Source organism: Stenella coeruleoalba (assembly GCF_951394435.1).
Source record: "Stenella coeruleoalba genome assembly, chromosome: 15".
Taxonomy (NCBI): domain Eukaryota; kingdom Metazoa; phylum Chordata; class Mammalia; order Artiodactyla; family Delphinidae; genus Stenella; species Stenella coeruleoalba.
In genome coordinates this window covers 45,647,366-45,659,956 of record NC_137161.1, presented here as the reverse complement: position 1 = coordinate 45,659,956, position 12,591 = coordinate 45,647,366, and the positions used below count along the sequence as shown (strand labels likewise).

Here is a 12,591-nt window from a genome sequence, read left to right as displayed (position 1 = left end):
ATCTCTGTTTGGACATTTTTCCCATACTTTCCCTTAGTTCTTTTAGACATGATTTCCTTTAGTTCTTTGAACATGTTTAAAATAGCTAATTTAAAGTCTTTGTATAGTAAGTCCAACATTTGGGCTTCCTCAGGGATAATTTCTTTAATTTTTATTTTTAAAAATTTTTTTAGAATTGAAGTATAGTTGATTTACAATATTGTGTTGATTTCTGCTGTACGGCAAAGTGATTCAGTTATACATATATACATTCTTTTTTATATTCTTTTCCATTATGGTTTATTACAGGATATTGAATATAGTTCCCTGTGCTATAAGTAGGTCCTTGTTGTTTATCCATTCTATATATACTAGTTTGCATCTACTAATCCCAAACGCCCACTCCATCCCTCCCCCACCTTCCCTCCGCCTTTGCAACCACAAGTCTATTCTCTATATCTGTGAGTCTGTTCCTGTTTCATAGATAGTTTCATTTGTGTCATATTTTAGATTTCACATGTAAGTGAGACTATGTGATATTTGTCTTTGTCTGATTTACTTCACTTAGTATGATAATTTCTAGGTTCATCCATGTTGCTGCAAATGGCATTATTTTGTTGTTTTTTATGGCTGAGTAGTATTCCACTGTATATATGTACCACATCTTCTTTATCCATTCATCTGTCAGTGGACATTTAGGTTGCTTCCATGTCCTGGCTGTTGTAAATAGTGCTGCAATGAACATTGTGGTACATGACTCTTTTTTGAATTATGGTTTTCTCAGGGTATATGCCCAGTAGTGGGATTGCTAGGTCATATGGTAGTTCTATTTTTAGTTTCTTAAGGAACCTCCATATTGTTCTCCATAGTGGCTGCATCAGTTTACGTTCCCACCAACACTGCAAGAGGATTCCCTTTTCTCCACACCCTCTCCAACATTTATTGTTTGTAGATTTTTTGATGATGGCCATTCTGACCAGTGTGAGGTGATACCTCAGTGTAGTTTTGATTTGCATTTATCTAATGATTAGTGATGTTGAGCATCCTTTCATGTGTTTGTTGGCAATCTGTATATCTTTGGAGAAAGGTCTATTTCGGTCTTTGGCCCATTTTTGGATTAGGTTGTTTGTTTTTTTGATATTGAGCTGCATGAACTCTTTATATAATTTGGAGATTAATCCTTTGTACATTGATTTGTTTGCAAATATTTTCTCCCATTCTGAGGATTGGCTTTTCGTCTTGTTTAGGGTTTCCTTTGCTGTGCAAAAGCTTTTAAGTTTCATTAGGTCCCATTTGTTTATTTTTGTTTTTATTTCCATTTCTCTAGGAGGTGGGTCAGAAAGGATCTTGCTGTGATTTATGTCATAGAGTGTTCTGCCTGTGTTTTCCTCTAAGAGTTTTATAGTGTCTGGCCTTGCATTTAGGGCTTTAATCCATTTTGAGTTTATTTTTGTGTATGGTATTACAGGGTGTTGTAATTTCATTCTTTTACATGTAGCTGTCCAGTTTTCCCAGCACCACTTACTGAAGAGGCTGTCTTTTCTCCACTGTATATTCTTGCCTTCTTTATCAAAGATAAGGTGACCATATGTGCGTGCGTTTATCTCTGGGCTTTCTATCCTGTTCCATTGATCTGTATTTCTGTTTTTGTGCCAGTACCATACTGTCTTGATTACTGTAGCTTTGTAGTATAGTCTGAAGTCAGAGAACCTGAGTGCTCCAGCTCCGTTTTTCTTCCTCAGGATCGCTTTGGCTATTTGTGGTCTTTTGTGTTTCCATACAAATTGTGAAATTTTTTGTTCTACTTCTGTGAAAAATGGTAGTTTGATAGGGATTGCCTTGAATCTGTAGATTGCTTTGTGTAGTATAGTCATTTTCACAATGTTGATTCTTCCAATCCAAAATATAGTATATCTTTCTGTTTGTATCATCTTTAATTTCTTTCATCACTGTCTTATAGTTTTGTGCATACCGGTCTTTTGTCTCCTTAGGTAGGTTTATTCCTAGGTATTTATTCTTTTGTTGTAGTGGTAAATGGGAGTATTTCCTTAATTTCTCTTTCAGATATTTCAGATATCATTCCTTTCAGATATCATTAGTGTATAGGAATGCAAGAGATTTCTGTGCATTAATTTTGTATCCTGCTACTTTACCAAATTCATTGATTAGCTCTAGTAGTTTTCTGGTAGCATCTTAGCATCTTTAGGATTCTCTATGTATAGTATCATGTCATCTGCAAACAGTGACAGTTTTACTTTTTCTTTTCCAATTTGGATTCCTTTTATTTCTTTGTCTTCTCTGATTGCTGTGGCTAAAACTTCCAAAACTATGTTGAATAATAGTGGCGAATGTGGGCAACCTTGTCTTGTTTCTGATCTTAGTGAAAATGGTTTCAGTTTTTCACCATTGAGAACGATATTGGCTGTGGGTTTGTCATATATGGCCTTTATTATATTGAGGTACGTTCCCTCTATGCCTACTTTCTCAAGAGCTTTTATCATAAATGGGTGTTGAATTTTGTTGAAAGCTTTTTGTGCATCTATTGAGATTATCATACAGTTTTTATCCTTCAGTTTGTTAATATGGTGTATATATATTGATTGATTTGCATATATTGAAGAATCCTTGCGTTCCTGGGATAAACCCCACTTGATCATGGTGTATGATCCTTTTAATGTGCTGTTGGATTCTGTTTGCTAGTGTTTTGTTAAGGATTTTTGCATCTATGTTCATCAGTGATATTGGCCTGTAGTTTTCCTTTTTTGTGACATATTTGTCTGGTTTTGGTATCAGGGAGATGGTGGCCTCATAGAATGAGTTTGGGAGTGTTCCTACCTCTTCTATATTTTGGAAGAGTTTGAGAAGGATAGGTGTTAGCTCTTCTCTAAATGTTTGATAGAATTTGCCTGTGAAGCCATCTGGTCCTGGGGTTCTGTTTGTTGGAAGATTTTTAATCACAGTTTAAATTTCAGTGCTTGTGATTGGTCTGTTTATATTTTCTATTTCTTCCTGGTTCAGTCTCGGAAGGTTGTGCTTTTCTAAGAGTTTGTTCATTTCTTCCAGGTTGTCCATTTTATTGGCATATAGTTGCTTATAGTAATCTCCAATGATCTTTTGTATTTCTGCAGTGTCAGTTGTTACTTCTCCTTTTTCATTTCTAACTGTTGATTTGAGTCTTCTTCCTTTTTTTCTTGATGAGTCTGGCTAATGGTTTATCAATTTTGTTTATCTTCTCAGAGAACCAGCTTTTAGCTTTGTTGATCCTTGCTCTTGTTTCCTTCATTTCCTTTTATTTCTGATCTGATCTTTATGATTTCTTTCCTTCTGCTAACTTTGGGGTGTTTTTTGCTCTTCTCTAACTGCTTTAGGTGTAAGTTTAGGTTGTTTATTTGAGATGTTTCTTGTTTCTTGAGGTAGGATTGTATTGCTATAAACTTCCCTCTTAGAACTGCTTTTGCTGCATCCCATAGGTTTTGGGTCATCATGTTTTCATTGTCATTTGTTTCTAGGTATTTTTTGATTTCCTATTTGATTTCTTCAGTGATTTCTTGGTTATTTAGTAGTGTATTGTTTAGCCTCCATGTGTTTGCTTTTTTTCCACAGTTTTTTTCCTGTAATTGATATCTAGTCATAGCATTGTGGTCAGAAAAGATACTTGATACAATTTCTATTTTCTTAAATTTACCAAGGCTTGATTTGTGACCCAAGATATGATGTATCCTGGAGAAGTTCCATGAGCACTTCAAAACAAAGTCTATTCTGTTGTTTTGGGATGGAATGTCCTATATCAGTTAAGTCCATCTTGTTTAATGTGTCATTTAAAACTTATGTTTCCTTATTTATTTTCATTTTGGATGATCTGTCCATTGGTGAAAGTGGAGTGTTAAAGTCCCCTACTATTATTGCGTTACTGTCGATTTCCCCTTTTATGGCTGTTAGCATTTACCTTATGTATTGAGGTGCTCCTGTGTTGGGTGCATAAATATTTGCAATTGTTATATCTTCTTCTTGGATCGATCCCTTAATCATTATGTACTGTCCTTCTTTGTCATTTGTAATAGTCTTTGTTTTAAAGTCTATTTTGTCTGATATGAGAATTGCTACTGCAGCCTTCTTTTGATTTCTATTTGCATGGAATATCTTTTTCCATCCCCTCACTTTCAGTCTGTATGTGCCCTAGGTCTGAAGTGGGTCTCTTGCAGACGGCATATATATATGGGTCTTGTTTCTGTATCCATTCAGCCAGTCTGTGTCTTTTGGTTGAAGCATTTAATCCATTTACATTTAAGGTAACTATCGATATGTATGTTCCTATTACCATTTTCTTAATTGTTTTGGGTTTGTTATTGTAGGTCTTTTCCTTCTCTTGTGTTTCCTGCCTACAGAAGTTCCTTTAGCATTTGTTGTAAAGCTGGTTTGGCGGTGCTGAATTCTCAACATTTGCTTGTCTTTACAGCTTTTAATTTCTCCATCAAATCTGTATGAGATCCTTGCTGTGTAATCTTGCTTGTAGGTTTTTGTCTTTCATCGCTTTAAATACGTCCTGCCAGTCCCTTCTGGTTTGCAGAGTTTCTGCTGAAAAATCAGCTGTTAGCCTTATGGGGATTCCCTTGTATGTTATTTGTTGCTTTTCTCTTGATGCTTTTAATATTTTTTCTTGGTATTTAATTTTTGATAGTTTCATTAATACTTGTCTTGGTGTGTTTCTCTTTGGATTTATCCTGTATGGGACTCTCTGTGCTTCCTGGACTTGATTGACTATTTCCTTTCCCATGTTATGGAAGTTTTCAACTATAATCTCTTCACATATTTTCTCAGACACTTTCTTTTTCTCTTCTTCTTCTGGGACCCCTATAATTTGAATGTTGGTGCATGTAATGTTGTCCCAGAGGTCTCTGAGACTGTCCTCAATTCTTTTCATTCTTTTTTCTTTATTCTGCTCTGTGATAGTTATTTCCACTATTTTATCTTCCAGGTCACTTATCCGTTCTTCTGCCTCAGTTATTCTGTTGTTGATTCCTTATAGAGAATTTTTAGTTTCATTTATTGTGTTGTTCATCATTGTTTGCTCTTTCGTTCTTCTGTGTCCTTGTTAAACGTTTCTTGTATTTTCTCCATTGTATTTCCAAGAGTTTGGATCATCTTTACTATCTTTACTCTGAATCGTTTTTCAGGTAGACTGCCTGTTTCCTCTTCATTTGTTTGGTCTGGTGGGGTTTTTACCTTGCTCCTTCATCTGCTGTCTACTTCTCTGTCTTCTTCTTTTGCTTAACTTACTGTGTTCAGGGTCTCCTTTTCTCAGGCTGCGGGTTCATAGTTCCTGTTGTGTTTGGTGTCTGCCCCCAGTGGCTAAGGTTGGTTCAGTAGGTTGTGTAGGCTTCCTGGTGGAGGAGACTTGTGCCTGTGTTCTGGTGGATGAGGCTGATTCTTATCTTTCTGGTGGGCAGGACCGCATCGGTTGTGTGTTTTGGAGGATCTGTGAACTTATGATTTTAGGCGGCCTCTCTGCTAATGGGTGGGGTTATGTTCCTGTCTTGCTAGTTCTTTGGCATGGGGTGTCTAGCACTGGAGCTTGCAGGCCGTTGGGTAGAGCTGGGTCTTAGCATTGAGTTGGAGATCTCTGGGAGAGCTCTCACCGATTGATATTACGTGGGGCTGGGAGGTCTCTGGTGGTCCAGTATCCTAAACTTGGCTCTCCCACCTCAGAGGCTCAGGCCTGACACCCGGCCTGAGCACCGAGACCCTGTCAGCCACATGGATGCTGTTCATTAAAAGTTCATTAAGTCAGTCAGACAAAGACAGATATCATATGATGTCACTTATATGTGGAATCTCAATGACCTGGATGCCGGAGGCCCATGGTTCTGGAGTCGTCCTCAGGAGTCTCGCACACGCCATGTATCAAGCAAACCTCAGTCCTCTTGTACGCCTGACCCCCACAAAACTCCGAGTGACAGTGAGGTGGGGCGTCTCCCAGTAGCATGGTCAGGTGGCGGGAAACTGGGTCCGGCACCGAAGTCATGCTGGTGTGGAACCGCCTCGGCCGGAGCCGGACAGCCTGGGCAGCAAACTGCACTGCGCATGCACAGGCCGCAAATCTCTCTCCTTCCAGAACCAGCGCCCCCTCAGGACTTTTAGTGAGCATGCCCACAGTCTAGGTTTCCAGGAATATGCTGGAGCTTTTCAAACCCCCTGTGTACAGCTCATTCACCAACTTTTCCTTTTAAGTTATTTTAGTTAGCCTATTGTTTGCCCAACTGTTATCCACTGCCTTAGGCAGCCTTGATGTTAAACATTTGCCTCTGCTTATTTTTGACAAATAACCCCCAGGGAAAGGCTGTTCACAATGTGTCAGCTCCAAGTCAGGTCAAATAAAGACAGTCTTGTGAGGGTGGTCTTCCAGGGAGCTACTAGACAGGTCAAATAATGTCAGTTCTCTGGGAATGGGGCTTTGAAAAAGTTCCAGTCCTTTTCTACTCCTTTCAGTGTCTATAAGGGTGCTGGTTTACAGGCTGTGATTACAGGCTGCTGATTTTCAAGGTTACCGCAGACTGGAGGAGGGGGAAATGTGAATAGGGCAAGTTAAAACACCGTGAAGTACTGCTGTTCCTACCAAGATTCAGTTACTTTTCTTGAATAAATGTTCCTCAGATTGCTGCAAACCTTTGGTTAATTTCCAGAGTTCTGAAAAGTTATTCTGAAGATGTTTTCCACTGTTATTGTTTCTTTTACAGAGCAGAGAATTTTGAGAGGTCCTTATTCCACCATTTCTCTGACATCCCTTTTCATTTGTTTTTGCTTCAAAGTTGTTTGTTTTATCTTTAGAAATAGAAGAGACAGTATGTTTGAAGGGAAGTAAGACCTAGATTCTGTTTCAGCTATGTGAATGACATTTTCTCTGAAAATTTTGGCCTCAGTTTTTCCATCTGCAGAGGAGGGGTGCAGATGCATCTCCCCATCAACCTATAGTGCTCTGTGGACTAAATGCTATTATGTATGTGGAGGTGCTTTGGTCCCTTTGGAAGAAAAACACTTAACTTCTTCAAGGCTTTATGATTGCTACTTCCAGTTCTGCTTCCCATTGTGTGTCCTTGATCAAGCCGCTGAACCAGTTGCTTCTGTTTCTCTTTCCCATCCCACCCTCGTCTCCTCCTCTCTCTCTTTTTAAAGAAGAGACAGTGCTCATACTCCCCATAGACATGCCAGTGAATTTAAATTGCTTTAAATGTCTTTAAAATTACTTGAAGTTGTTCAGAAAAAAACTGCTGTTATTTTCAGTTTGACAGGAAATTAGATTATTTTGCACATATGCATTATATTTTAATGCAGTCTTGAATATGTGATTATTGGAAGTTTTTTAATATTACCCACACTACTAGAAATAGAGTTTTGAAACCCCCAATAGTCCTTTATATGCCCCCGGTTTTTTTGTTCAAGTACCTCTCTAGCTTCATCAAATGCACTTCTCTGTGGAAAGTGGTTAGAACTCAAAGTTTATTTTTTTAATTGTGGTGAAATATACGTAACAGAAAATTTACCATTTTAACCATGTTTGAGTGTACAGTTCAGTGGCATTAAATACATTCACATAGCTGTACAATGCAATGTATGTATCTCTTTTTGAAAAATATAGATTCCATAGTTCCCTGACCGTATTTGCTTTGTGAACCAATATTGTTATTACAATTAAATAGTGTGGACTGTACTGTTTTTTGGTCATTCATTTTGTAGGAAGCCATGAGTTTTATAGAACATGGTAGGTGTTGCTTTCATTGGTCCTGCTTTCTGACCTAATTTCATTTCTGAAAACAACCTAAATAACCTCATTGTTCATACACAACCCTGTTTAACTTTCATGTCTTTTGGTGGTGCAGGTTGTAATGCCGGCAGAAATTAACTCAGGGACCGCCGCGTCAAGAGGATTGTATCAACCAGCAACAATCTTTATGGGCCGCCAAGTGTCAGCCGTCTCAGGCGTTGGAGATTTCAGTACAGAGCAGAAATCTCCCCAACCCACAAAGAACTTTTCAATTCCTGACCCACATTCACACCAACAGACAGCCCGGAGCAGTAATGTGACAGACAGCTATGTAGTACAAATTCATAGTGACACACAGTGCTTAAATAAGTCTGACAGAATAGATGGAAAGACATCTCTTCAGATGGGTGAGAAAACGCCAGTCACAGCCAGCGCGTTGTCTGAGGAGGAACAAACTCATTGCTTGGAGATAGGAAGCAACGCACGTCAGGGCAAGAGTAATTTATCTGAAGGCAGAAAGTCTGCCGAACTCCATTCCCCATTACAGGAGAGATTAAGTCCAGAGAACAGAACCACTGATTTAAAGTGTGACAGTTCCAGCAGATCAGAGGGATCAGAGGGAGAAATACTGACACGGGAGCATATTGAAGTCGAGGAAGAAAGAGCCAGACCGCCAGCCTCTCTGCCGTCAGGCTCAGAATACAGTGCATCTGAAATCGAGTGTTCTCAAGAGAAGCATCCTGCCTGGGAAGCTTCCTCAGGTGGGGTGAGAGGCTGAAATGGTTTGCTGATTTTTGTTGGTATTTAGTTTTTTGGGTGGTGATGGTCTTATGTAAGAATACAAAATACTGTCTAATTGTATCTGTCAAAAAACAAAGTAGTGACTTTGCTAACAAATTCCATTCTAATGAGTTAACTATGTACATGGAAATATTTTTGCGAGCAAATTCTCTGATTTTTAAACCCACTGTGATATTTTAAAAATATTTTTCATGGGTCTTAAAATACTGTAGTTCGCTGTGGATTGTTTATACACGTCTCTAACAGATGAGCAGCTCTGCTCTGGGAGGTAGGACGTCTCACCCCTGCTACCGCCTGAAGTCAGTGATCAGTAATCTGTTCATGTCCCCGTTACAGATCATCCTCCTCGCCGGGACCCAGAGGCACAGGAGCCCTGCAGAAAAATGTGGGAAGAGCAGGAGGAGGAGAGTGAGAGCAGCAGCAGTGACCTCACAGTTTCTGTAAGTGAAGAGGATCTGATTTTAAGGAGTCCAGAACCACAGCCAAATCCGGGTGACACGGTGGAGGAAGAAGATGGAATAGAGGCCTTAAATTTAATTCACTCCAAGCAAGAAAGAGATGCCCCATCCACTGAAAAACATAATTATATTTTGCAAACCCTGAGCTCTCCAGATTCAAAAAAGGAATCCTCCACTAACTCGCCAACAAGAGAGTAAGCCATTCAATTTTTTTCATTGTTCTGTTTTTAGTTATAGACATTTTTAGAGACCATTCCACTGGGAGTATATTATTGAACACTCAGCCATGAATGTATAAGTTCCTTAAGTCTCATAAATAGTCTTTTAGATAAGGACTAATTTCTTTTCTTCTTTTCTTTTTTTTTTATGAAATAGCTTTAAAAGCCTGAATATCATTGAAATCATGGTGATTGGCAGTTTATAATTATATCTAAAGAATCCCTGGTTAATTCATAAGTCATTCCCCCCACCCCCTACCCACCATCCTTTTGGAAAATCAGTCATTTTGGAGTTGTAATAACACAGGTGACAAACACTTAAATTTCCTAGGAATTCAGCTTTTGAGACTAAGAACTTCGTATCTAATTAATTTGCTTAATCCTTCTATCCCTTGCCAGAGTGTCATTTTCGTCATACAATTAAATATGCATTAATAAGTTTTTGTAATTATATATCTAAGGCAGCTTTCATTTTCTGAATGTAAAAGTGAGGACGTTGGAGTCTTTAAGGGTAAATAGGAACATCGGTGTTATATATTTTGAACACTTATAATATCCAAGTCATAAAAGCTCATATATGATTTTTTTACTGTTGATCGGAGATAGTGGAATTGTAGAAAACATGGAAACCGTTGAGAACCAATTCTGCAATAAAAGTAGCACAAATCGCATCAAATCTCTTAGGGATACAAGGAACTTAAGTACACAATCCGAGGTAGAGCTCGCTGTTTAAAATGAGGATACCAAGGCCAGGGGCATAGGAGTGGCACATAGGCCATGGGGGCAGACCCTCCACACAGCCTCGCCGACCCCACCCCACCCCCAGAATGTTGTTACACTATGATACCATCTGTCTCTCTCTTTCCAACAGTCCCAGCAACAGTGAAAAGCCAGGCGGGTGTTCTTGTATGCATAGGTTCATGTTCTCTTTAAAGCACCATTGAACCTTTTAATATATTGCCTCTTACCACTCATTACCTACTTACGGTGAAAAGTTTAATTTATAGTCTGATTGCCTCCAAACTGATGTTCAAGACATACTTATTAAGAGCATCCACGTACAAAGTATTTGCGCTGTGGATGGAAGAACCAACGTGGTTCTTGTCCTTGGGAGACTGGCTTTATTGCAGAGGCAAGCCAGATGGGTTTTTCCAGTAATAATACTTCTCTCTCATCGAGGAAATATGGGTATTACATACTATTAATACATCATTAGAAACTTTATTACTAAAAAGAGAATGTTTCTATTTTAGGTTTGTATTTGCAGGCTTCTTTTTATAGTTCATTGGACAAGTTCATTGGACAAGTTAGTATTTTGGTAGGCTAACTGGAGGACTAGTGTACTTACCCAGGACTCAGTCCTTTTCTGAGATGAAAAAAGTTGAGTGTGTATAGAATTAAGAACCTTCTATGTCCTATTCTCCTATGAGAATGACTGTTTCCTGTGACCCTAAAACCAAGTTCCTTGAAATGTTGGGATATAGTTTTCCAAAAGTTGTTGGAAAATAGGGGCATTTGGGGAATTTTTGAAAGTTTGTTTTAATAGAATGCCCCCGGAATGAAAGGTCAGTCAGCAGTGGTGGTTTTCTGTGTCCGTGTTACCAAATTTGAGTCTGTTGACTTTCTGTGGTGAAAGTCCTCCCCAGGCATAGATCGATGCTGGTTTTAAATGGTGCTGGCTAGCTTGCCGACTCCCCACTGCTCTTGAGGGGCCTGCATTCTCTTCTTTCCTCTCTAGCATTTGCTCTTCTTCTTTGCTCAGAGGGTTGATTATTAACCTGAGCCTGTGACTTCATACTTACAGAGTACCGCTCTGACCTCAGAGGTTCTCAGTTTACTTTAGGATCTGTTGAGGGCCTGGAGAGAAATTACTAGAAGGGATTTTAGTTAACAGAGGTGAAGAGGTGGAACAAAGGAAGACACACAGAAGGATTTGAACAGGAAACTGGAACCTCTGATTTGATGAGAGTGATGATGATGACTTCAGACACACCTGGGAGATACTGCAGTCTGGTTCCAGGACACAATAAAACGAGTCTCATGAGAAAGCAAGTCACACGAATATTTTGGTTCCCCAATGCGTCCATGTTGTGGCATGTTTCAGAACTTCATTTATTTTTATGGCTGAATCATAGTCCAATGTATGGATAAACCACATTTTATTTATCCACTCATCTGTTGATGGACACTGGGGTTGCTTCCACCTTTAAAAGCCAAGTGACTTTGAGAAGCTTCATGGCCTGCTCCCATGGCTACCTCCAGATGCTGAGCATGTGATTCATGTACGTGAGCTGACCCTCCATTGCAAGCTGCAATTAACTCTTCTCAGAAGAACACTTACTACAATGAAGCTGCCCAAAAGAAATGTTGAAAAGGAGGCCCTTGAATCTTTTATTTTCTTAAGGAGTGAGTAGTTTGCTACAAATGTCGGTACAAAGCCCCATGACTTAAAACACCAGACATTTATTATTTGTCATGTGACAGGTGGTTGGCCCGGTGTCAGTTGGGGCCACAGGGATAACTTGGCCACTTGTCCCTCATCTGGGAGATTAGTCCAGCCTCAGTCACCTGGTAGAGGTAGCAGAGTTCCCAAGACAGCAAGAGGGCAAGGCCAGTGCACAGATGCTTCTTAAGTGTCTGCTTGCATCATGTTTGCTAATGTCCCATTGGCTAAAAACATTCACAGGGCCCAGCACAGTGTCAGAAGGTAGATAAAGACAGCCCATCTCTTGATGAGGAGTGGCAGAGTTGCGTTGCAAAGGATGTGTATCCAGGGATGAGAAGTTTATCGTCATTTTTTGTAACCCACCACTGTACTTTAGGACAAATTCAAATAAAGATAAGCTTGATGTGAGTCCAAAGGGTCAGGAAAGGTTTTATACAGGTGTTGATGCAGCATCTTAAAGGATGTGTAGGTTTGAATAAGGAGGAGGGAAAGGGGTGGATTAGGTCTGAAGGAAGAGTGCAACTAGGAACGCAGGTACAGAGAACACAAGGGGGAAGGGGGCAGGCAGAGGGTGTGGCTGAAGGCTTATCCATGAGGGGTTGTCAGAGTGGAGGTTTGAAATGTCTCCTGGGACATGGTTGAGAAAGGCCTTGAGTATCCAGTTAATGTATTTAGAGTTATCTCTATGTTTTGCAGAATTGTTGAAGGCTATTTTGAGAGAAGGGGGTAGTATGGTGAATCACTTGATTTAAGAGAATTAATCTGATGTTAGTTTCATCAGGATGACTTACCCATGAGGTAGCCAGAATTCTGAGATGGCCCCCGAAATTCCTGCCCCTGGTGTACACCTGTATGATCCCCTCGCCTTGAGTGTGGGCAGGACAGTGAGGGTGGTGGAGCTGCCTGCCGTGATTAGGATGTCATATGACA

General features: G+C 39.6%; 1 protein-coding gene across 2 annotated transcripts in view; it reads left to right on the top strand.

The window, feature by feature from the left end:
- KIZ (kizuna centrosomal protein) overlaps nt 1-12,591 on the top strand; it is a 112,713-nt gene that overhangs the window by 33,128 nt on the left and 66,994 nt on the right. For both annotated transcript variants that reach the window (XM_079899098.1, XM_079899099.1), the window contains exons 5-6: nt 7,854-8,499; nt 8,876-9,191. In XM_079899098.1, coding sequence (XP_079755224.1) covers nt 7,854-8,499; nt 8,876-9,191 — 962 coding nt within the window. The remainder of the gene's footprint in view (nt 1-7,853; nt 8,500-8,875; nt 9,192-12,591) is intronic.